This window comes from Lithobates pipiens, unplaced genomic scaffold (genome assembly GCF_037356315.1).
Source record: "Lithobates pipiens isolate NorthernLeopardFrog02 unplaced genomic scaffold, aLitPip1_a1.2 Scaffold_19, whole genome shotgun sequence".
In the NCBI taxonomy this organism is placed as follows: Eukaryota; Metazoa; Chordata; class Amphibia; order Anura; family Ranidae; genus Lithobates; species Lithobates pipiens.
Window position 1 is genome coordinate 246,966,678 of NW_027507764.1, and position 23,049 is coordinate 246,989,726.

Here is a 23,049-nt window from a genome sequence, read left to right on the forward strand (position 1 = left end):
TCCCGGCGGCAGTTCACACTGCCCTATGCGAACTGCTGGGAGTGTCAGTGAAATGTTAATGACACCCCCAGATCAGTTTGCATATCGCAGTGCGATCTGCAAACTCGGATCGCATGGTGTGAACACCCATGCGATCCGATTCTGCTGCAGGGCCAAAAAAAGGGTCCCGTGCGAATTTGCGGCGGGTGCGATACGAATTCAGCCATACTATCTGTATGGCTGAACTCGAATCGCACAGAGATCGGATGTGATTTGCACTGCAGTGCGGTGTGAATCACATTCGTTCTCATAAACCGCTGCAATGTGAACCCAGCCTTAGTGACACTGGCGACGGGGGGTGATCACGGGGTTAAACCTTTATTGGGGGGGTACATTAGAACTAAAGGGGGCTAACCCTAACTGCCCTAACAGTTATTACAGTCACAAATGACACCAATGCAAAAAAAAAAAAAACATTGGTGTCACTGTGACTGGGGGGCAGGGGTAATTGGGGGGGTGATCGGGGGGGGTGTGAGTGTGCCTGGCATGTTCTACTGTGTAGTGTCGTGTTGGTGCAACTCACCGATCCTCTCTCCTCGGTGTCGGAACGAAAAATACCGACACGGAGGAGAGATTACATCACTTCCTCTCCTGTGTTTACATTACAGGAGAGGAAGTGATGTCACGGAGCATTTTCATTCGTCGGGAGCGATCGCGAGGGGGTGGCCATGAATGAATGGCCGCCCCCTCGTCGGGCCCCCGACCCGCGGGAAGGCAGGGACGTACATGTACGCCCTTATGCCTGCCCGTGCCATTCTGTCGACGTACATCGTCGTGCGGCGGTCGGGAAGTGGTTAAAATGTAGTCATCCATAAAATGGTTTGACAAACACCGCCGTTCCTCTTGCTAAGCCGCGGTGTGCGTTCTGGGGATATGAGTCGAAGAATTCAAATAACTGGAAAGACGCACATTTTTGAAACACAGGTCACTAGTTTTATTTGAGGAGATTAGCGCTTACTTTATTTGGAAAATATTATTATAAAATTTGTCCCATCTATGGCCAGTTTAACAAGCTCTGAGGGCCCTCCAATGACAGAAATATGGAGACACAGCAAATGGAAAGCTTATCAAAAATGTACTTAAAGTAGAACTTGGCATTTTTCATCTTTCCATCAATGAAATCATCTACCCTTGTTGCTTTAACTTTGGGTAGTAAAACATTTTTTTTTTTCTGCCAGCAAATACCTTATACAGCCCACTTCCTGTTTCTTGTCTGGTAAAAAGCCCAGGCTTATGATCTCTCTATCTCTCTATATCTCTATATCTCTTCCCGCCCCCCCCCTCCCCCCCTCCACTTTACCTGGACAGTGAAATGATAATCCACACACATTCTCACAGATCTCTGTCCCTTTGCTATCTCTTCTATCAACGTACACCTTGCACTGCAACACACCAGATTTAATCTTTGTGTAGTTTTTCCCTTCCCGTTTCTGAGCTTTGCTGTGTAGGAACTGTAAGAGGCTTATACCCAGTTAATTTCAGGTACTTATATGGTTTGCAGTATTAAAAAAAATAAAAAAAAATCCTGATTAATACAAAGCTGAATTCATTTGTGTCTTTTATACCTTCTTGGAGAGCTGTTTTGATGAATAGTGCAATTTCTTGGACCATAAGAATGAGGCATATTTATAGATGCTTAGTATATATTATCCGTACTTCTGTCAGCAAGTGCTTCAACAGCCTGTCAGCAAATGGTTATTACAGGATCATAGTTGCAGCCATGATCTTTGAACCTCTTGCCGACCAGCCACTTCAGTTTTACTACGGCAGAATGGCACAGCTGGTCGAAACTACATTGTTGCGTCGCTTCATCTTTTGGCCATCAGGGGCCCACGGCGTGTACACGGAGCCGATGCGAGTGCCCGACTGCCACAATGATCGCTCGTGGGCATGAGAGAACCGGGATCTGTGTGAATCTCCCTCTTCTTGCCCCCCCGACAGCCCCATCCCTCCACTTAGAAACACACATAGGGAACCCAGTTAACCCCTTCCCTGCCAGTGACATTTACACAGTAATCTGTGCATTTTTATAGCACTGATCGCTGTATAATTGTCAGTGGTTTCAAAAATGTGTCCCAATCGCACATCGCCGCCGTTACTAGTAAAAAACATAATAAAAATGCCATAACTCTATCCCCCATTTTATAGACGCTATAATATTACACGGAGCCGATGCGAGTGCCTGATTGCCGCGATGATTGTTCGTGGCCATGAGAGACCTGGGATCTGTGTGAACCTGTGTGAATTTGCAAGGAAGGGAGGGGGATGAGTCATAAGAGGGTCAATCGGAGCTGGAGGTGTGCTTCCGTTTCTAAATCCAGTAAGTGAACAGACACCAGCTTCAGCTGCCCACAGTTAAAATGGATGCAGCCAAACTCTGTGGAGGGAGATTTCTGCAGCACATTTTGGCAAATACAGATTTGCAGTGTATAAAAATAATATGCAAAGTAGTTGGAGGGCAGCTTCAGAATGGCAAAGATGTTTTTATTACAGATTGTGAGCAGACTCCACCTCCTCTTTAAATTGTCTTCCAAAAATAATCGATTGATCTGTGAAAAGCTTAACAATTCTAAAGGTGTTTACTGAAAGAAATTTTGTATTCACTTTGTAACTTTTCAGACGTCTTGCAGAAGCCCTGAATATATCAGAAAATTCAGATCCCTTTAATACTCGTTCTGGGACAAAGTACAGTGACAGCTTGAAAGATGATGCCAGGTTTGTAAATATCTAGTCACTGTTTTCCGCCTAATAGGCATTGACTTTGCATCCACAAATATGAAACAAAAGACGAAAAAATACTATAAACAAATTAAAGATTATTGTATTATCTTTTAGCAGCTGTGTTTTAGCTCTTTTTAGGTATGATCTGTTATTCAATTTGTTTCACTACACACCTAGAATAATGCAATGTTTTGCCCACCCTGCTCTTTTGGATTTGGCCTGGTGTGCCATGTCTGTATCCAGCTCCACAATGGACAGCTATGCCAGTGGCCGCAGACAGGTCATATTTCAATTCTACCTCATCCATAAACGGTGAAAAGGTTTTAAATGTTCTTCTTTAGGAATTAATGCTGTAACCACTTCTTAGTTGGGGTTTTCTGTATCTTTTTAGCCACTGCCATTCTGGTTAGGCCTTGTGCACGTAGGCTTTAGCTTGCACAGGAGCAGCTTGTAGCATTTACAAAGCTTTTAGAGAACTTCAGGTAGCTTTGTTAAAGCCTTTTAAGCACCCTTAAGCTCCAGGTTGGATTATAAACTCGAATAACAAACCACTTTAATTTTTATATACATTTTCAATGCTTTGTACCCAAATCACAAATTTACAAAATGTAAAATCTACTTTTAAACTAACACTGCTCAAAGTATTTTTTATTGATTCTGTTACATATTTGGCTTTGGATTTGGGAAAAAAGGAGAAAAAAAAATCACATTTGCACGGCAAAATCCCAAAATAAATGTTTGTCCTATTTAAAATGTGTGTGTGTGTGTGTGTGTGTGTATATATGTGTGTGTGTGTGTGTGTATATATTATATATTATATATATATATATATTATATATATTATATATATATATATATATATATATATATATATATATATATATATATATATATATATATATAAAATATTTTTTTTTTTATTTTTTTTATAATTTGTGCTCATAAGTTTACATACCCTGGCAGAATTTGATTTCTTGGCTATTTTTCTGAGAATATGAATAATAAAACAAAATCGTTTCTTTCACTCATGGTTAGTGTTTGGCTGCGTTTACTCTTTTTAAATTGTAATCACAACAGAAACTACCCAAATGACCCTGATCAAAAGTTTACATACCCTGGTGATTTTGGCCTAACATGCACACAAGTTGACGCACGGGTTTGAATGGCTAGTAAAGGTTTACTTGTAATTAGGGGGTGTGTATAAAAGGTCTATGAGTTTCTAGACTCCTGACAAATAGGGCTGAGTGAACCCGAACTGTAAAGTTCGGGTTTGTACCGGACTTTTGGATTTTTGGTACCCGAACCCAAACAGTTTACTGTAGGTTCAAGTTCGGTGTTCTGCAATGTAATGGCGCTTTTTAAAAAGCTGCAGGGTAGCCAATCAACATTTAACTCGTGTGCCCTTAGAAGCTGTGATTGGCCAGTGCAACATGTGACCCAGCCTCTATATAAGCTAGAGGCACATAGCACAACACGTCACTCTGCTTTAGATAGTGTGGGGAAAGGTTGCTGCTGCTGCTTTGAGGGAGAAAATTAGATAGGAGTCCTGATTCAGAAATCTAATTACTCAGCGATCTACCTTGATTTTGTTGTGTGGGTGCAGTGCACAATCTTTTTACACTGCCCTGAGCCCAGTGCCAGAGAAAAGATCACTTTTTATCTGTCTGTTAGGTTGGTGTCGGCGGGCATTTTATGCAAGCTCAGTGCACCAGCGCTGCATATGTTACTGTGAGATGCACCCTTTTGATACTGTTGGTCTATTCTGCTATTCTAAAAACACCCATTTAGGGCCAAAAAAAATATTTTGCAGTGTTTCCTGCATATCTGTATGTGTGAGATACACACTTTATATTATACTGTTCTTCTATTGTGCTATTAAAAAAAAAATTATTTAGGTCAAAAAAATGTTTTGAATAGCATTTTCTGCAGATCTGTATGTGTGAGATGCACCCTTTCCATACTGTTGCTCTATTCTGCTATTCTAAAAACCACCCATTTAGGGCCAAAAAAAATAATTTACTGTGTTTCCTGCGTATCTGTAGGTGTGAGATACACACTTTAGATACTGTTCTTATATTCTACTATTCAAAAAACACCCATTTAGGGCAAGATCCTAAATTTTGAGAAATATGAGGAGAATGTCAAAGAAGGGACATGGACATGGCTCCTGTTGCAGGGACAGGACTTGGTTGATCTGTGCCAGCTACACGTGCAAGTGCAACACCTTCCTCAAGTGCAAGTAGGCGACAGATCTTGCTGCGTTATTTGGTCGGGCCTAATGCGGCTCTACGAATGTTGAGGCCAGGACGAGTACAGGCGATAGTAGATTGGGTTGCTGACAGTGCCTCCAGTTCCTTCACATTGTCTCCCACCCAGGCTCCTGCTGAAAGATCAGAGTTTGCACCTGCAGCCGATGTCCATCAGTCTTTCACATCACCCCCTTGCAAATCAGCCAAGTAGTCTGAACCCCAAATCATGCAGCAGTCTCTTCTGGTGTTAGCAAGGTTTCCCAGGGCCATCCACCTAGCCCTGCCCCAGAAGTGGAAGAGATTGTGTGCACTGATGCCCAACCACTTATGTTTCAAGATGAGTACATGGGAGGACCATCGCAGCACGTCTCGGATGATGATGAAACACAGGTGCCAACTGCTGCTGCTTTCGCAATTGTGCAGACCGGCAAGGAGGGCAGGGGTGAAGACTGGTTGGAAGATGTGGAGGACGATGAGGTGCTCGACCCCCACATTGAATCAACATCATGCAGGTGACCTGTTCGGAGGAAGACGCGGTGGTCGCACAGAGCCACCAGCACAGCAGAAGAGGGAGCAGGGTGCAAAAGCGGAGTGTCCGTCCCCTAGACAGTACGCCTGCTACTGCCCAACGCAGAAAGGGACCGAGCACACCAAAGCCAGGTCCAAGGAGTTCCCTAGCATGGCAGTTCTTCAGACAATGTGCTGATGACAAGACACGAGGGGTTTGCACGCCATGCAATCGGAGCCTGAAGCGAGGCATAAATGTTCTCAACCTGAGCACAACCTGCATGACCAGGCATCTAAGTGCAAAGCACAAGCTACAGTGGCGTAGACACCTCAAAAACCAAGAAAGGTCTCTGGCTCCTCCTGCTTCCTCCTTCTGATGCAGTCTCGGCCTCTTCATCCACCTCTGTAGTGACAGTGGCACCTGCCAACCCGCAAACAGAGGAGCCAGCAACACTGCCACCTGGGTCACCAACCATCTCCACAATGTCCCATGGAAGCGTTCAGCTCTCTATCTCCCAAACGCTGTAGCGGAAGAGGAAGTACCCCCCCCCCACCCACTCGCGTTCCCTGGCCCTGAATGCCAGCATTTCAAAATTCCTGGCCTTTGAAATGCTGTCATTCCGTCTGGTGGTGACAGAGTTTTAAAAGCCTGATGGCATTGGCTGTCCCACAGTACGTCGTGCCCAGCCGCCACTACTTTTCCAGGTGAGCCATCCCTTCCCTGCACAACCAAGTGGGGGACAAAATCAGGTGTGCACTGTGCAAGGCCATCTGTGGCAAGGTCCACCTAACTATAGATACGTGGACCAGTAAGTACCATCAGGGACATTATATCTCCCTAACAGCACACTGGGTAAATGCAGTGGGGGCTGGGCCTGAGGTGGATAGCCGTTTGGTGCATGTCCTTCCACCACCGAGGATTGCAGGGCGCTTTCGTTTTCCTCCTGTTGCTAACTCCTACTCTGCTTCCTCATCCTCTACCGCCTCCTCATCCGGTCAGCGTAACACCTTCCCCACCAACTTCAGCACAGCTAGGGGTAAACGACAGCAGGCAGTTTTACAACTTTCCTGTTTGGGGGGGAAAAAACCCCACACCGTGCAGGAGTTGTGGAGGGACATGGAACAACAGACCAATGAGTGGTTGGTGGCGGTGAGCCTCAAGCCCGGCCTGGTGGTGTGTGATAATGGGTGAAATCTCCTAGCAGCTCTGGGCCTAGCTGGTTTGATTCACATCCCTTGCCTGGTGCATGTGCTGAACTTGGTGGTCCAGAGGTTCCTTCAAAAATTACCCCGATATGCCAGAGCTGCTGCAGAAAGTGTGGGCCGTCTGTGCGCACTTTCGGCGTTCTGACCCTGCTGCTGCTCGCCGTCAGCGCTGCAGCATAACTTCGGCCTTCCCGCTCACCGCCTCATGTGACGTGCCCTCAAGGTGGAACTCTGCCTTGCACATGCTGGCCAGACTGTGGGAGCAGCAGCAGGCGATAGTGGCGTTTCAGCTGCAGCACGCACACATGAGTCGCTCTGTGGAACAGCACCACTTCACCAATATCTGGGCCTCCATGCGAGACCTGTGTGCCTCGTTGCACTGTTTCGAGTACTCCACCAACATGGCCAGTGCCGATGACGCCGTTCTCAGTGTTTACTATCCCAGTTCTATGCGATTCTGGTGATGATTGAAGAGGATGTGGCACAGGAGGAGGAGGATGAAGAGGAATAATTTCCAAGGCTTTCAGGGCAGTCATTCACAAGTGGCTACAAGAGTAGATTCCTGCACCAACAAACACCAGGTACACAATTACCAGCAAGGGCACAGTTCTGGAGGATGACGAGATGGAGCATGAGGAGGAGATGGAGGAGGAACCATGTTCACAGCAGGCTAGCACCCAGACCAGCTCATGGCCATCACTGGTGCGTGGCTGGGGGGATACAGAGGACACAGACGATACACCTCTCAGAGAACAGCTTTTCGTTGCCTTGGGGCAGCCTGGCACACATGAGTGATTACATGCTGCAGTGTCTCCAACGACCGCCGAGTTGCCCACATTCTAACTGGTGCTGATTACTGGGTGGCCACGCTGCTGGATCCCTGTTACAAGGACAACGTACCATCCTTAATTCCCTCACTGGAGCGTGACCATAAGATGCGCGAGTACAAGCACACTCTGGTAGACGCGCTGGTGGTGGCATTCCCACCTGACAGCAGGGACACGGTGGAAGCACAAGGCGAAGGCAGAGGAGGAGGGGGAGAGGTCGCCAATGCCGGGGCACCATCAGCACCTCAGAAGGCAGGGTTAGCATGGCTGAAATGTGGAAAAGCTTCGTCAGCACGTCACAAGAACCAGCACCACCAGCTGAGATGGAACGTCTTAGCAGGAGGCAGCATTTCACCAACATGGTGGAGCCGTATGTGTGCACACGCCTACACGTACTGAATGACGGGTCTGCCCCCTTCAACTTCTGGGTCTCCAAATTAGGCACGTGGCCTGAGCTTGCCCTCTACACCTTGGAGGTGCTGGCCTGCCCTGCAGCCAGTGCATTATCTGAACGTGTATTTAGCATGGCAGGGAGCATTATCACAGACGAGCTCAGACGCCTGTGCAGAGCCAATGTGGACAAGCTCACGTTCATTAAAATAAACCAGGCATGGATCCCACAGGACTTGTCCGTACCTTGTGCAGAATAGACATGTATACCACTATTCTGACAAAAACTGTCCGGGCATCGGAGAGTGTCCTCCCCGTACTGCGCAGGCGCAGTGCTTGCATGGTACAGAGGACAAGGAGATTCCGAAAATCTGTAATGAACGGCGCCTGCGCAATGAGTGCAGGTTCAAGCCTCATCATCCAAGTGGACATACGGTAGCACATAGTAACAGGGCCCCTCAGGTATGTCCTTCCAGAGTTTTTGTAAGAAGTGAGAGATCTGTCCAAATTTGAACTTTTCTGAGGCGGGTATGTCTAACTTTTTGTTGCAGTAGGATAGGGTGAAGGGGCCTGTCATTGTATAGAAGTGTCCAATTCGGTATAGCCAGCGGAAAGGCTGGATTGTTGAAAATATGTCAATGGTTTATATTCAGAAACTAAAGAGGAGTTCAAACGTAAAGAGTCCCACAGAGCGTATGGGGACCATTATCGGAGGGCGGGTTTTCGGGTTTGACCAGAGAAGGTAGTCAAGGGTGTATTGTGGTACTGCCTGCTTTTCTATTTGCATACAGTCTGGTTTCTCATACCTGGAATAAATTACTGACATTTGGGATATTCTGGCTGCCAAATAGTATTTGTGTAGGTGGGGTAATCCTAGACCCCCTCTTGTCCTATGTAAATAAAGAGTCTGTTGTGGAATTCTATAGCCCGCTTTCCCCCAGGTGAATTTGAGGACTTTGCTTTGAAATTATTTGATATGGCCTTTTTAATAGGGATTGGAAGGGAGCAAAACGGGTAAAGAAGTCTTGGAAGCAGGGTCATAACAGAAATAACCCTCCGGATCCATGATGGGTTGTGTTTAGACCATGTTGTGAGATCTAGCTCGAGTTTCATGGGGGGGGGGGGGGGTAATTGCTGTGATAGAGGTCTTCTGTTTTTGCTGTGAGGTTGATTCCCAGGTATTTAATGGAAGAGGTACTCCATTGGAAATTTAAAGTTCTTTTGTAAGAAGTTTACAGTGTCCGGAAGGGAAATGTTGAGTGAGGGCTTGTGACTTTGAATAATTTATTCGTAGGCCCGAGATCTTGGAAAATTTATCTAAAGAGTGGCAGATTGGGGAGAGAGGTTATAGGGGAGGTAAAGAATAGAAGAATGCCGTCTGCAAACAGGCCACATTTGTGAACCTGAGAGCCACATTGAACTCCTTGTATGTTGGGGTCCTGGCAAATGGAGATGGCGAGTGTCTCAATTGCTATTGCAAAGATTAGCAGAGATAAAGGACAGCCTTGTCTGGTGCCTTTGGCTATATGTATTAATTTAGAGTAGTGGCCTTGAAGCCTAATATAGGCTTTAGGATTTGAATAAAGAGCTCGGATCAGGCCCATGAACTTGTCGCCAAAGCCCCAACGTTCAAGGATTGTAAAGATGTATGGCCAGGAGACCAAATTGAAGGCCTTTTGAAGGTCCAGTGATAAAAGCATGCCTGATTTGGTTTTGGACCTCCAGGCCAGTTTGTCTGGAGGATGGAGACTGTGTCTATGGCTCTTCTGCTCTGATCAGGGCCCTGTCTGCCTGGTATGAACCCCACTTGATCCTTATTAACATATCGGTTAATGAAGGAAGCTAGACGATTTGCAAGAAGTTTGGTAAGGATTTTTAAGTCGCTATTGATGAGGGAGATGGGTCTATAATTACTGACTTCTTCCTGGTTTTTATGCGGTTTCGGTATTACTGCAATGTAGGCTGTGTTTAGGTGAGAATCAAGTGGGGTTTCCTGTGTCTTTGTGTTAAAAGATTATGTCAAATCTGGAGTCAGGGTGGTGGTAAATGGCTTTTAATAGGGGTTAGGGAGACCATCGGGGCCTGGAGCAGAACCTGATTTGAGGTTCTTAATAACTTCCTGTACCTCTTCTTCTGAGAAGGGGACCTCCAGCATATTTTTAATTTTTATGTATTTTATGTTCCTTTAAGTTATTTCCCTATCCACATATGCACTTGCCATGCTCTTAACAACATTTTGCTGCCATTTGCAGCCCTCTAGCCTTTTCCATCACTTTTGTAGAGCCATTTTAGTCCTCAAAAGTTTGGGTCCCCATTGATTTCAATCGGGGTCGTGGTCAAGTTCGGGTCCCGAACTCTAACTTTTTTTTTTTGCGAAGTCCAGGCGTACCCAAACGTCCAGGTGTCCGCTCAACTCTGACAGACCCTTGCATCTTTCATCCAGTGCTGCACTGACGTTTCTGGATTCTGAGTCATGGGGAAAGCACAATTGTCAAAGGATCTGCGGAAAAAGGTAGTTGAACTGTATAAAACAGGAAAGGGATATAAAAAGATATCTAAGGAATTGAGTGCCAATCAGCAGTGTTCAAACTGTAATCAAGAAGTTAAAAATGAGGGGTTCTGTTGAAACCAAACCACGGTCAGGTAGAACAACTAAAATTTCAGCCACAACTGCCAGGAAAATTGCAAAGATGCAAAGAAAAAACCATAAATAACTTCAGGTGAAATACAGGACTCTGAAAACATGTGGTGTGGCTGTTTCAAGATGCATAATAAGAAGGTACTTGAAGAAAGATGGGCTGCATGGTTGAGTCGCCATAAGAAAGCCATTACTATGCAAAGGCAATAAAGTATCCTGCTTACAATGCATTAAACAGAGACCAGCCTCAAGCCTTCTGGCAGAAAGTCATTTTGGAGTGATGAGACTAAAATTTTGCTTTTTGGCCACAACCATAAACACTACATATGGAAAGGAGTCTACAAGGCCTATGATGAAAGGTACACCATACCTACTGTGAAACAGAGGTGGATCGCTGATGTTTTGGGGATGTGTGAGCTACAAAGGCACAGGAAATTTGGTCAAAATCGATGGCAAAATTAATGCAGTACGCTATCAAAAAATACTGGAGGAACATTTGCATTCATCAGCCACGAAGCTGCGCATGGGACGTACTTTTAACATTCCAACATGACAATGATCCAAAACACAAGTCAACCTGTCATTGGCTACAGCTTAATAAAGTGAAGGTTCTGGAGTGGCCATCTCAGTCTCCTGACTTAATTGAGCCACTCTGGGGAGATCTCAAATGTGCATTTCATGCAAGACAGCCCAAGAATTTACAGGAACTGGAGGCTTTTTTCCAAGAGGAATGGGCAGCTTTACCATCTGAAAGATAAAGAGCCCCATCAAGAAATACCACAAAAGACTTCAAGCTGTCATTGATGTTCAAGAGGGCAATACATGGTATTAAGTATGGGGTATGTAAACTTTTAAATCTGGGTCATTTGGGTAGTTTCTATTGCTATTATGATTTAAAAAGAGTAAAACGTTGATTGATAATGGCTTCAGCCAAACACTTAACCATGAGCAAAATAAAAGCTTTTGTGTTATCATTCATATTCTCTGAAAAATGGCCAAGAAATCATATATTCTGCCAGGGTATGTAAACTTATGAGCACAATTGTATGTGTGTGTGTGTGTGTGTGTGTGTGTGTGTGTATATATATATATATATATATATATGTGTGTATGTATATATATATATATATATATATATATATATATATATATATATATATATATATATATATATATATATATATAAAATTTATATTAATTAATGTGTGAGAGGTGACGTAGTTGAGGCCTAATTCTGGGTTGGGAAAAATATCCTTGCAGTGTTGTGGTGATGCTGGTTTAAATAAATGACCATGAACACCACCCTGGAGTGTAAGGTTCTGATTGAATGTAGCCTATGATTACAAAAGCAATTATGTTTCTTTGCTGAGGGATTTATCTACTTGTCAGCAGCCACCTTGTTAGTAACATATTAATCTTGAGCTGGCCATACACTGTTTTCTCTCATTCATCTCCATAGGCTGAACTGAAGCAATCTTCCCTGATTGCTATTGTATTCTGACAGCTGGTGCATGCAGCTGTCAGAACGGTACCAATAGGGGCACCCATGGCTTCAGTTTCAGCTGGTTTGTAAGAAGCCAGTTTTAATGTGCTGGAAATGAGGCTAATACAGTATCTTGAAATTTTACACATTTTGTCAAGTTACAACCAGAGTAGGGGGCTGAATACAATTTACACTCCACAATTTTCAGTTATTTGTAAAAAAAATAAAAATGTGAATATCATTTTCGTTCCACTTCACAATTCTGTGCCACTTTGTTTTGGTCTATCACCTAAAATTGCAATAAAAAACTTTTACATTTTCGGTTGCAACATAACAAAATGTGAAAAAGGGGTATTAATACTTTTTCAAGGCACTGAACATAGTAAAACAAACCCATAACGGTAATATCTGTGTAACCCTGGCTTTAATGTTAATGTTTTTTAATGTTGGGTCTTGGTAAATATAAAATGCATGATATGGTTGCCTGTGTGTACTGGCATGGAACGAATTCATTGAAATCGAACATTTATTTGCTTTTTGATGTGAGAAGGTCTATTTCATCCTGGTCTGTACATGAGTCATAGTTGCTTTTATATATACACAAATATGCAGCTTTTAGCTTGTTGCCCGTTTTTAACTTGTTGATGATCTTGTAATCTACAGAAAAGATCTGAAGTTTGTTTCTGACATTGAGAGAGAAATAAAAGCACTTGTGGATGCTGTTAACAAGGTTTGTTTGATTGCCCTTGCATAGTGTTCAGTGTATTGTTCTGAAATGGCTTGTCTTTCAAACTGAACTCACATATGCCCTTTAGCTATGATTTTTGTTGTGTTTTTCAGGGAAAACAAACCAAAAAAAGTCATTGTTTCCCCCCAATGAACAGAGACCATCGTAAGATTATCCATGACTTAGCAGAGGTTTATGGAGTTGAGAGTGTGAGCTATGACAGCGAACCCAAGCGCAATGTTGTCATCACTGCTATAAAGTAAGTTTACATATTTATCATTTAAATGTAATCCTGTTTAGGTCTGCAGTGATTTGGGACAGATTGCTTTTAACTTATTTTGTGAACAATGTTTTACAACACTTTGTCAGGTGATTGTTGTCAAATGGCAATGCTCACTAGCTGGAAGTTGCTATGGTTAACTCTGTTACCATTACTGTGACCATGAATTAACCACTTGTCGCCCACCCTATAGGCAATTGACGGCTGCAAAGTGGTTGCATAATCCTGACCGGACGTCATATGATGTGATCAGGATTATGAGCCGCTGCGCGCCCCCGGGGGCGCGCATCGCGGCGATCGTTGTTGCGGGGTGTCAGTCTGACACCCGGCAACTACGATCTCGGTAAAGAGTCTCCGACGGAGACTCTTTACCACGTGGTCAGCCGTGTCCAATCACGGCTGATCACAGTGTAAATGGGAAGAGCCGGTGATCGGCTTTCCCTCACTCGCGTCTGTCAGACGCGAGTAGAGGAGAGCCAATCGGCTGCTCCTCTGACAGAGGGGGTCTGTGCTGATCGATTATCAGCACAGCCCCCCCAAGGATGCCCACACTGGACCACCAGGGACGCCACCAGACCACCAGGGAAAAGGTAATCCTCCCTAGACCACCAGGGATGCCATTCAGCACAATGGATGCCAATCAGTGCCCATAATGGATGCCAATCAGTGCCCACAATGGGCATCACTGATTGGCATGCATTATTATTTGGCACTGATTGGCATCCATTACTATAGTATAATACCAATGCCGCCTATGAGTGCCCACCTGTGCCGCCTATGAGTGCCCACCTGTGCCGCCTATGAGTGCCCACCTGTGCCGCCTATGAGTGCCCACCTGTGCCGCCTATCCATGCCCACCTGTGCCGCCTATCCATGCCCACCTGTGCCGCCTATCCATGCCCACCTGTGCCGCCTATCCATGCCCACCTGTGCCGCCCATCCATGCCCACCTGTGCCGCCCATCCGTGCCGCCCATCCATGCCCATCCGTGCCAGCTATCAGTGTCCGTCCGTGTCGCCCATCCGTGTCGCCCATCAATGCCACCTCATCAGTGCCACTTCATTGGTGCCCATCAGTGTAGCCCCATCAGTGCCCATCAGTGAAGGAGAAAACGTACTTATTTACAAAGTTTTGAAACTGAAACAAAAAAAAACATTATTTTTTTCAAAATTTTCGGTATTTTTTTATTTGTAGCGCAAAAAATAAAAACCGTAGAGGTGATCAAATACCACCAAAAGAAAGCTCTATTTGTGGGAAAAAAATGATAAAAATTTCATTTGGGTACAGTGTAGCATGACCGCGCAATTGTCATTCAAAGTGCGACAGCGCTGAAAGCTCAAAATTGGTCTGGGCAGGAAGGTGTTTAAGTGCTCGGTATTGAAGTGGTTAAGCTGCCCACAGATGCAATATGAATCTTTCTACTACTACACAGTGGTAGAATGCACACTCAAATTGGGTAAATGTGCATGCTTGTGGAGAAATTAAGAAAGCACTGAGCGCACATAGCCAGCACTGCCTGTAGTACAACATAGCCAGCAGATTTACAGTACATATGTAAGCAAGGCACTTTTATACGGGTTGTTAAATTTACAGGAACTCTACAGGCATGAACTGAGGCAACCGAGGTATCCTGCCTTTAGGCATGGTATCATTATTTAGCAAACATAACAATACCGGATACTTAAGAGAACTCCACCTTTTAGACCATGTTACATACTCGGGGCGTAAGATGGTTGCAAGCAGACTACCCCCAATCTACCCCCATCCTTGACAGCAGTGGGGCTGCTTCTTCCTCCAGCAGCTGTCAGTTTGCCTGCACAGCCTGGTCATTCATGCAGAGTTGTGAAGTAATGCCTGTCGCCATTTTGTGTCACGTTCGCATATACAGTATTTAAAATTATACAGGTAAATTGGAAAGGTGAATAACAGGTAAATAGTGTAGTGCTTTTTCAAAAAAGGGCTGGTATGGTATGTGTGTCCACCTGGTGTGGCAAGAGTACCCATCTTCACATTTGAATGCCTTCCAGATGTATACCATTGTATATTCGATCCATCTGCATTTCTGATTTATCCATCTTAACCACATGTTCCCTACTTCAGATTGAAGAGGAAGTTTTCCATTTATTGGACACTCTTTATATGGACATGTGGTTATTGGAATATTGTGTTTTTTTTTTGTTTTTTTTGTATTACCTTATTTTTTGGTGTGTTTTTATGTCACATTTACTTATTCTAGTTTAATTTACGCTTTTTGAGGTGACTTAATTGTAATTTCACCTAGCCACATTTGTTTAGCACAACACTATTTACCTGTTATTGTTTCTTGGACTTTGTTCATGTGTTAGCAGCTTTTTTCTTCATCATACACTTTTTTTGTGCATTTCTCCCTCATGTTGGGTTTAGTGCACTATTTTCTCCCCTTTTTCAACAAATAGGAAAGGTGGCCCCAGTTTGGCCAGCCCTTTCTTGAAAAAATGAGTTTATGGCTACATTAGCAAAGTAGAAATATAACAAACTTTTATTTTTTTTTTATTTATTTTTTTTGGAAGGGAAGAATTAAGAGCTTCTCGCAGTGTGCATTAGAAGATGCAGCAAGTCAGAGCCCACCTAATTTCCTGGCTGGAGGACATCTAGCCATTTCATATTGATTGTGGGGGGGGGGGGAGAGAGAATCAGGGAAGGCAAAATATAAGCAGATTAATCGTAAGCTTTGCTTGTTAAAGTAAAATATCTGTTGATCGGTATAAACTATAAACAATTGTAACTTCTTGCACATGCCTACACTATCTTTCCCTTCCCCTGCTCCACCTACATTCCAGTCCTTTTTGATTGGTCACAGCTTTGGCACTTTCTGCCTCTTTCAAGCTTGCCTGGCCCTTTTGCATCCCATGCATTTACATTCACCAGAATGTAAGAAGTGTGTGCGTGGGAGTAATGAGAGCTACTACAGGCATGTGAAAAAATTTGTCTTGTGTTTTTTTATTTTTATTGACTGTGTATTAAAATCAATCCCTTCCTTCCTTCCCCCTTTTTTTTTTTTTTCTTTAAAGAGGGAAATCGGCATGCCCTAATATCTCCCTTATGACTGTACTGGAAAGGGAGATCCAAGCTAAACCTCCTCCACCTATTGCTCACTACAGACATCTGCCTGACAGGTAAGATATCTACAAAGGCAAACTGTACTGGTTTTGGGTCAGTTTTAATTTTTTCTTTTTTGTAAGCAGGTGAAACAGTTAAATAAACGTAACCCACTTAAAGGACTTTTAATTCAGTTCCTCCATTAGTAAATACAGTATTAGTACCTACCCTTACTACACCACATTGTTACACTCCATAGCTAAATAGCTGACATCACATTTTTTCCCAGTTTGCAGCTTTCTGTGACGCTTTAATACTTAAAGAATGAGTTCCCCTTTGAGAACATGCTACACTCAGTTTTTAGGGTGAAACATGTAACATGCTCCTGCAGCTCTCAGCCCCCATTCTCCCCCTGTGACATTGGGTCGAGGATATGCCGTGTCATTTATTCAGAGGTCTGTGAATGGGAGAACTACAACTACCATCAGCCTTTGCGGGCGATGGCTTGTAGTTCTCAATGAACTACCAGAGCACTGGTTCTTTAGGTAGTTAATTGATTCTTCCTGTCATTGTGTAACTGCCCATACGAGATAAAAGCAGACAGCTTACACTGACAGTCTACAGGAACCCTGCATTTTGCCCATGATCTTCTGATCGTAGGCGCAATGCTCTGCAGGCTCCTAATTAAAAAAAAAAAAAAGTGAACTTATCCGTTAACAGTGACTGCATCCCTTTCCTGCTGATTTAATATTTCTGTAAGTATGCAGGTGTTGCAGAAAGTTTTAAAGCCCACTTGAAGTCACAAAAATTCATATTCAGTCAGATAAACATTGTACTAATAGCCTCCTTTTTAAAGTTTAATTTGTACTTTTTTTATAGAATTTTTTTTTTCTGTATAGCACATGGACACTGCATCTATATATGACTGTGCAGTCCAATAGGTAATAGGAGAGTTTGATTACTCTGTTCAATGTGCTTTAAACAGTTCCTGACCAGCGCACGCCGATGTACGTCGGCAGAATGGCACGAGCAGGCATATTGGCGTACAGGTACCTCCAATCTTTAATGCCACCCTGTCATCGCGAACGCCCCGCCGTGCTGGTCGGGACCCCCGTGAGTCCGGTCGTGGGTCCCGCGGACTCGATCGCTGCGGGCATACCCGCAAACGTCTCACGGGGTGGCTGAACGGAGAGATGCCACTGTAAACGGCATCTCCCCATTCTGCCTAGCAACAAGTGACGCTGATCTCTGCTCAATGTGATTGGAGCAGAGATCAGTGTTCACTAAATGAAAGCCCAGCCCCCAACAGTTAGTAACACACCCCTTGGAACACTTAACCCCTACACTGCCACCCACTGGTTAACCCCTTCACTGCCAGTGTCATTTACACAGGAATCACTGCATTTGTATAGCAGTGATTGCTGTATAAATGCAATGGTCTCAAAAATGTCAGATGTGTCCGCCATAATGTTGCAGTCACAATAAAAATCGCTGATCGCCACCATTACTAGTAAAAAAATAAAAATAAATTATTAATAAAAATGCCATAAAACTATCCCCTATTTTGTAAACGCTATAACTTTTGCGCAAACCAATCAATCGCTTATTTCGATTTTTTTTTTTTTTTTCTTTACCAAAAATATGTAGACGAATACGTATCGGCCTAAACTGAGGTAAAAAAAAAATGTTTTATATATTTTTGGGGGATATTTATTATAACAAAAAGTAAAAAATAATGCGTTTTTTTTTTTTTTTTTCAAAATTGTCGCTCTATTTTTCTTTATAGCGCAAAAAATAAAAACCGCAGGGGTGATCAAATACCACCAAAAGAAAGCTCTATTTGTGGGAAAAAAAAGGACGTCAATTTTGTTTGGGAGCCACGCCGCATGACCGTGCAATTGTCAGTTAAAGCGACGCAGTGCCGAATCACAAAAAGTGGTCTGGTCTTTGGCCAGCAAAATGGTCCGGGGCTGAAGTGGTTAACTGACTTGGTCAGGTTCACCACTTTTTCACTGCAGTTCAAGTATGGATTAGGAGTGTAACCATGTGTATGCCAGCTTTTTCACTAAACGAAAATGTATCTTAAATTGATCCTAAGTGCACGTTGTTTTAGATACATCATCCCTTCACTTTATGTATATGGATGATGGCACTGTATTTATTTGAATAAAATATCCAAGTAAATTTTTTCATAATTGATATACACCTTCACGTGACCCAGCTCCTACCCAACCTGTCTGCAGGGAAACCTCTGTGGTAGGAGCTTCTAGTCCTCTGCCACTGGTCACATGTTCAAAAATAAACTGCCTTCAAAATACAGAGGAAAAATACAAAATGTAAAATACATGTTTTAAGTTGTCATACAAATATAATGCATAAACTATAAAATATAATTTATATTGAAAAATATTATTAGTGATCGATAGTACTGTATTAATGTCCAAAAAAGTGTGACCTAAAAGTAAACAAAAGGTGATCAGAAAGTGTCCAATCTGTTCAATGTTTAGTGACAGTCCAACATATGATGAAATCCAAATCTAAGTGACTTTTGTTTGAGAGATCCCACCACCAGATGAAATGTGCACTTACCAGCTGCCAGATAGTTAATGCCTGTAGCCAACACCCAGCCAGGGCCTTTTCTTCAATTGGATATTCGGAAAGAATCTGGTCGTCACGTCTGGGGGGGGGGGGGGGGGGGTCTCCTGGTCAGGACCATGGCCACACAAATCCTCCACTAGCGCCCGATTGTATTGCAAAAGTTGCTGATGCAAATATGGCTCAAAGGAAAACAAACAAGATGGTCATAGGTAAAACCCGCTGGGTAATACTAAAAAACAAACTCCATCGACATATAAAAAACAAGTAAAAGAATCTTGAATCTTTTACCTGTTTTTTATATGTCGATGGGGTTTGGTTTTTTGCAATCTACAGAAAACAAATCCCACAGTGCCTGAGTACAAATAACCTGTAATACAGCATGTACTGGTTGTTTTTAATGATGTGGGGTTAATGACACTTTAAGGCTTTTACAAGTGAAAATCTGTTAACATTTTAACAGTACAAGGCCAGAGGAATAAAAGTGTGACATTCGCTTCTGCAGGACTTTTACAGCTAAGAAAAAACAATGGCACTACTTGCGTGGCTGTGCAGTGTTACATATAGGAATCATTGGATGAACTGAATTGCATTTTCTTTTACAGATGATTTGTATTGCATTTTGTATTAAGATTTTCTTCTGGGGTTCCATTTCAAGTGCTTATGGCAGTCTAGTACAGGCCTTTTAAGTACACAATGGGACTAGAGCATGTATGTAAAACAAAAATGTACTTAAGGTGAAGCAATACCTTTTTTTTCACTTGTCGATGCATGTACTGCATTGCAATAGTCAATAAGGCCTATGGGGGGGGGGTGAAGTTTGTAGTACTGTACAATAATCCACTTATGTTTAGGTTTTGGGGTGAACGGACTGCAACTCTGGGCTGGCTGCAACTTTGACTCTTCACTGGCGGCAGCTTCGCCTCTTCCAGCCCATACTGCGGCTGCGTGGGAATATCATTTTTTTTTTTTTTTTTTACTATAAGGACATTTACCTGTCCAGGAATTCAGCGGTGTCCTCACCCATGCCAATTTTTTAAATCCACTATAGAGTGCTGCCTCTGCTATCTCCACTAGGACTGCTTACAAATGGCCCCATAAAACATCCGCTGCCCATTGGGAAAAGGTAGAAAAGATTTGGCTAAAAATATTCCGAACGGTTTAGGGGGATGTTGGCGAGGATGCGGATGCAGAGGTACACTACTATATATGTGGTGGTCATGCTTGTGGGTATCAATTTTTGGAGACAAACTTTTACTTTTATCGCCTCTGTGTTGGACAGAACATTTGTTGGAAAGAAGATTCTGAACCCGTTACCTGGCTTTACAGGGGTTTGAATCTGAGCAGTTCCTAAAATCATAAAAATCCTTTGGGATGCATGCTATCTGTGCATGCAAACTCTGCAGCTTGATGATGTATAACCAGACTGTGGAAACGACCATCAACCAAACTCCACTTTTTACCAAACGCTCCTGGAACTCCTAATTGACAGTACTTTTTATGAATATATGGTAGCAAAAGAGAGGAAAAAATCATTCTCGCAGCCGAAGATCCAACATCAGCATTGTACATTCAGTTCTTACAGTACCCAAAAAAGGAAGTAGATGAAAGTGGGGTGTATCTAGTTACTTTTTACTGATTAATAGTTGCACATATTTCCATGTACCCTCAATTACACTTCAGTACACTTCATCTCCGGGCCCAGTTTACATTCCCCCCCCCATTTATCTATTTATGGCAGACTTGTCTTCCTGGTGTCATGCTGCATGTACTTGGTTTATTATGTATCTCCTACCTTGTGATACTGTAGCCTGTACATATTTTACAAAATTAATGAAAATGTAAAGTTGAGATTTTTTTTCCTGAATTGTGTGTCTGTTTTATTTCAGAAATGGAGGAAGCGGTGGCACACAGAAAGCACCAAGAGAAGATCCTGTAATAGACTACTTTGATGTGCAAGATTAGTCATTCCCCTGCTGTGCATCATAATATGGAAAGGGGTTTGTGAACCTGCGTATGTGGCTGTAAAGCTGTGAGGTCTTCAAGTTGAGCTTTTGGTAGCCACCGTCTTTATTATACATACGTAAGACACTGCTAGGAAATTGACACAAAGCAGCACATCTTGCAGTCTAAAATAAATTTCCTGTACCATTCCAGGTTATCCTTTCCATGATTTAATTAGCCATTTCAACAATGCAATATGTACAATCTTTGTGCCTGAAATTTTAGACCGATGTTTAGGCTGATGATGGGTTCTAAACGGGGACTAGATTGCATTTGTTCAAAAAAATTAAGAAATTTTCATTCTTTCATGTCATGCTTGATGTGTTGAACCAATTTCAACTACCTAAAGTCCCTTTTAATTGCTGCAAAATCCACCAGTTTACCTCATGAAACAATGTACGTGCTTCTGTATGTAAAACTGAAACCCCTGAGAGCTAAAGTACCTTGTAGGACAGTATTTTCAAACTTTCATCTTTGGTAACGGTCCGTGTTAACACACCTATGCATCTGTCTGGAAGTATAAACCATATGATATGGTCTTGGAATCACAGTGGGAAAACCTGGTGTTGTGTTTTAGTGTCATGCACAGTAAAAGTTGTTGCTAATTGTTTAGGTAACTGCTTTAATTCTTTTCAACAGCAGCAGAGATTTTATGCTGAATAAGTATCATTAATTTCCTGTGTCATTTAATAAAGAACTCTTGTGTTTAAGTGAACCTGTGGTTTCCCCATGCAGGGCAAAGCAACAGGTTCGCTGAAATGAAGTCTTGCCTAGCAGAACATATTTACGCTCTTTTCACTCCCAGCAGCTCCTTTTAGCCGCTGAAGTCATAGCCTGTACAGGGTTATGAATACTCCCATGTCATTAGCCCTGCACTGCCACATTTAATGAGTCATGGGCTCCAATATGCCAAAGTACTGGGTATTTTCTTCTCTCTCCTGGTGCTGAACAGAGCGGTGGGTAGTGAAAGAAACAGAAGTATATGATGCTAAAAAATATAAAGACTTCCGCACTTAGGTGTGAGCATGGCTCACCTTAAAAAAAATAAAAATAAAAAAAAAAAGCCACAAGGTGACCTAATTTGGTATGTAAGGTTGTAAAGAGTTAAATGGCTCTGTCAAACAGCTAATGATGAAAATGACTGTGCACGGTCAGATCATAATCTTGATAATGTGCCAAAGTGCATAATCCTTCATAAATGTGCAACAAACTGATGAAGCATAGGTGCTAATATATAACAAAAAAGCCGTATTAACTTGATGATGTAGATCAATGACCTAAAAAGTCCAAATAATGATACATACCAAAATAATTGATGGTGCATTAACTAAAAATATGATGAGAGTATGGTAGAATAAAAATCAAATAATATCTTGTCCTTTTAAGTGGCAGTCCAAAGTGACTGGTGCAAATAATGGCCTTTTATAAATTATTTTCTAAAGTGACTTGTGCATAGAATAGATCACATCTTCTTTGCAAATTAGTGAATAACACTCGTGCTTCCGTTTTTGGTTCCTCACTCACCAGATAGCTACACCCCCTACAGGGGTAAAGTGCATGTAATCAGATCTGTCTTTAATCCTGATGTCCAATGGAATAGCCTCCTCCGTGACGTATTAGATCATGTGATATCATGCAACTAGCTAAATACCTTGGAATGTATTTAGTAAGTCGCATATCACATGATCTAATACGTTGCGGAGGAGGCTATTCCATTGGACATCAGGGTTAAAGACCGATCTGATTACATGCGCTTTACCTCTGCAGGTGTATAGCTATCTGGTGAGTGTGGAATTCGAAGGGGAGCATGAGTGTTATTCACTACTTGTGTATAGAATAGAGCACATCTTCTGTGCAAAGTAGTGAATAACACTCCCTATTCATTTATAAAGCCATTTATAAAATCATTTATAAGGCTGTTATTTGCACCAGTCACTTTGGAATGCCACTTAAAGGGCAATATTTTAAATTTTTATGCTGCCATACTTGTCACATTTTTATTGAATGCACCATCAATTATTGTGGTATATATCATTATTTGGACTTTTTTTTTTTTTTTTTTTGGGGAATTTTGCATTTGTCTGAAGTTCAGCACATCATCAGGAATATGATCTGACCATCCATGATCATTTTCACTGTTGGCTGTGTGGTAGCGCCATTTACTGCTTTAGAACCTTACCTAAGTATATGATGCTGGGGGGAAGGCTATGTTAAAGCCAATATGTTGCAGTGCTTTAGATAATTCTTAAATGTTTTAACCCCAAAGTAACTGGTCAGACTCATGGAAGGTGTGGCTACATGTCTC

The 23,049-nt window shown here is 42.6% G+C and overlaps 1 protein-coding gene and 1 long non-coding RNA gene across 2 annotated transcripts in view; one reads left to right on the forward strand and one right to left on the reverse strand.

Moving 5' to 3' along the window:
• The window catches only part of LOC143996680 (uncharacterized), a 77,682-nt gene extending 58,606 nt beyond the window's left edge, over window positions 1–19,076 (reverse strand). The window contains exon 1 of the long non-coding RNA XR_013277582.1: window positions 18,735–19,076. This is a non-coding gene — a long non-coding RNA (uncharacterized LOC143996680). The remainder of the gene's footprint in view (window positions 1–18,734) is intronic.
• The window catches only part of NFX1 (nuclear transcription factor, X-box binding 1), a 167,133-nt gene extending 146,240 nt beyond the window's left edge, over window positions 1–20,893 (forward strand). The window contains exons 20-24 of the mRNA XM_077491886.1: window positions 2,659–2,754; window positions 12,724–12,790; window positions 12,901–13,046; window positions 16,118–16,222; window positions 20,630–20,893. Coding sequence (XP_077348012.1) covers window positions 2,659–2,754; window positions 12,724–12,790; window positions 12,901–13,046; window positions 16,118–16,222; window positions 20,630–20,705 — 490 coding nt within the window. The 3' untranslated portion in view covers window positions 20,706–20,893. The remainder of the gene's footprint in view (window positions 1–2,658; window positions 2,755–12,723; window positions 12,791–12,900; window positions 13,047–16,117; window positions 16,223–20,629) is intronic.
• The last annotated feature ends 2,156 nt before the right edge of the window (window positions 20,894–23,049 follow it).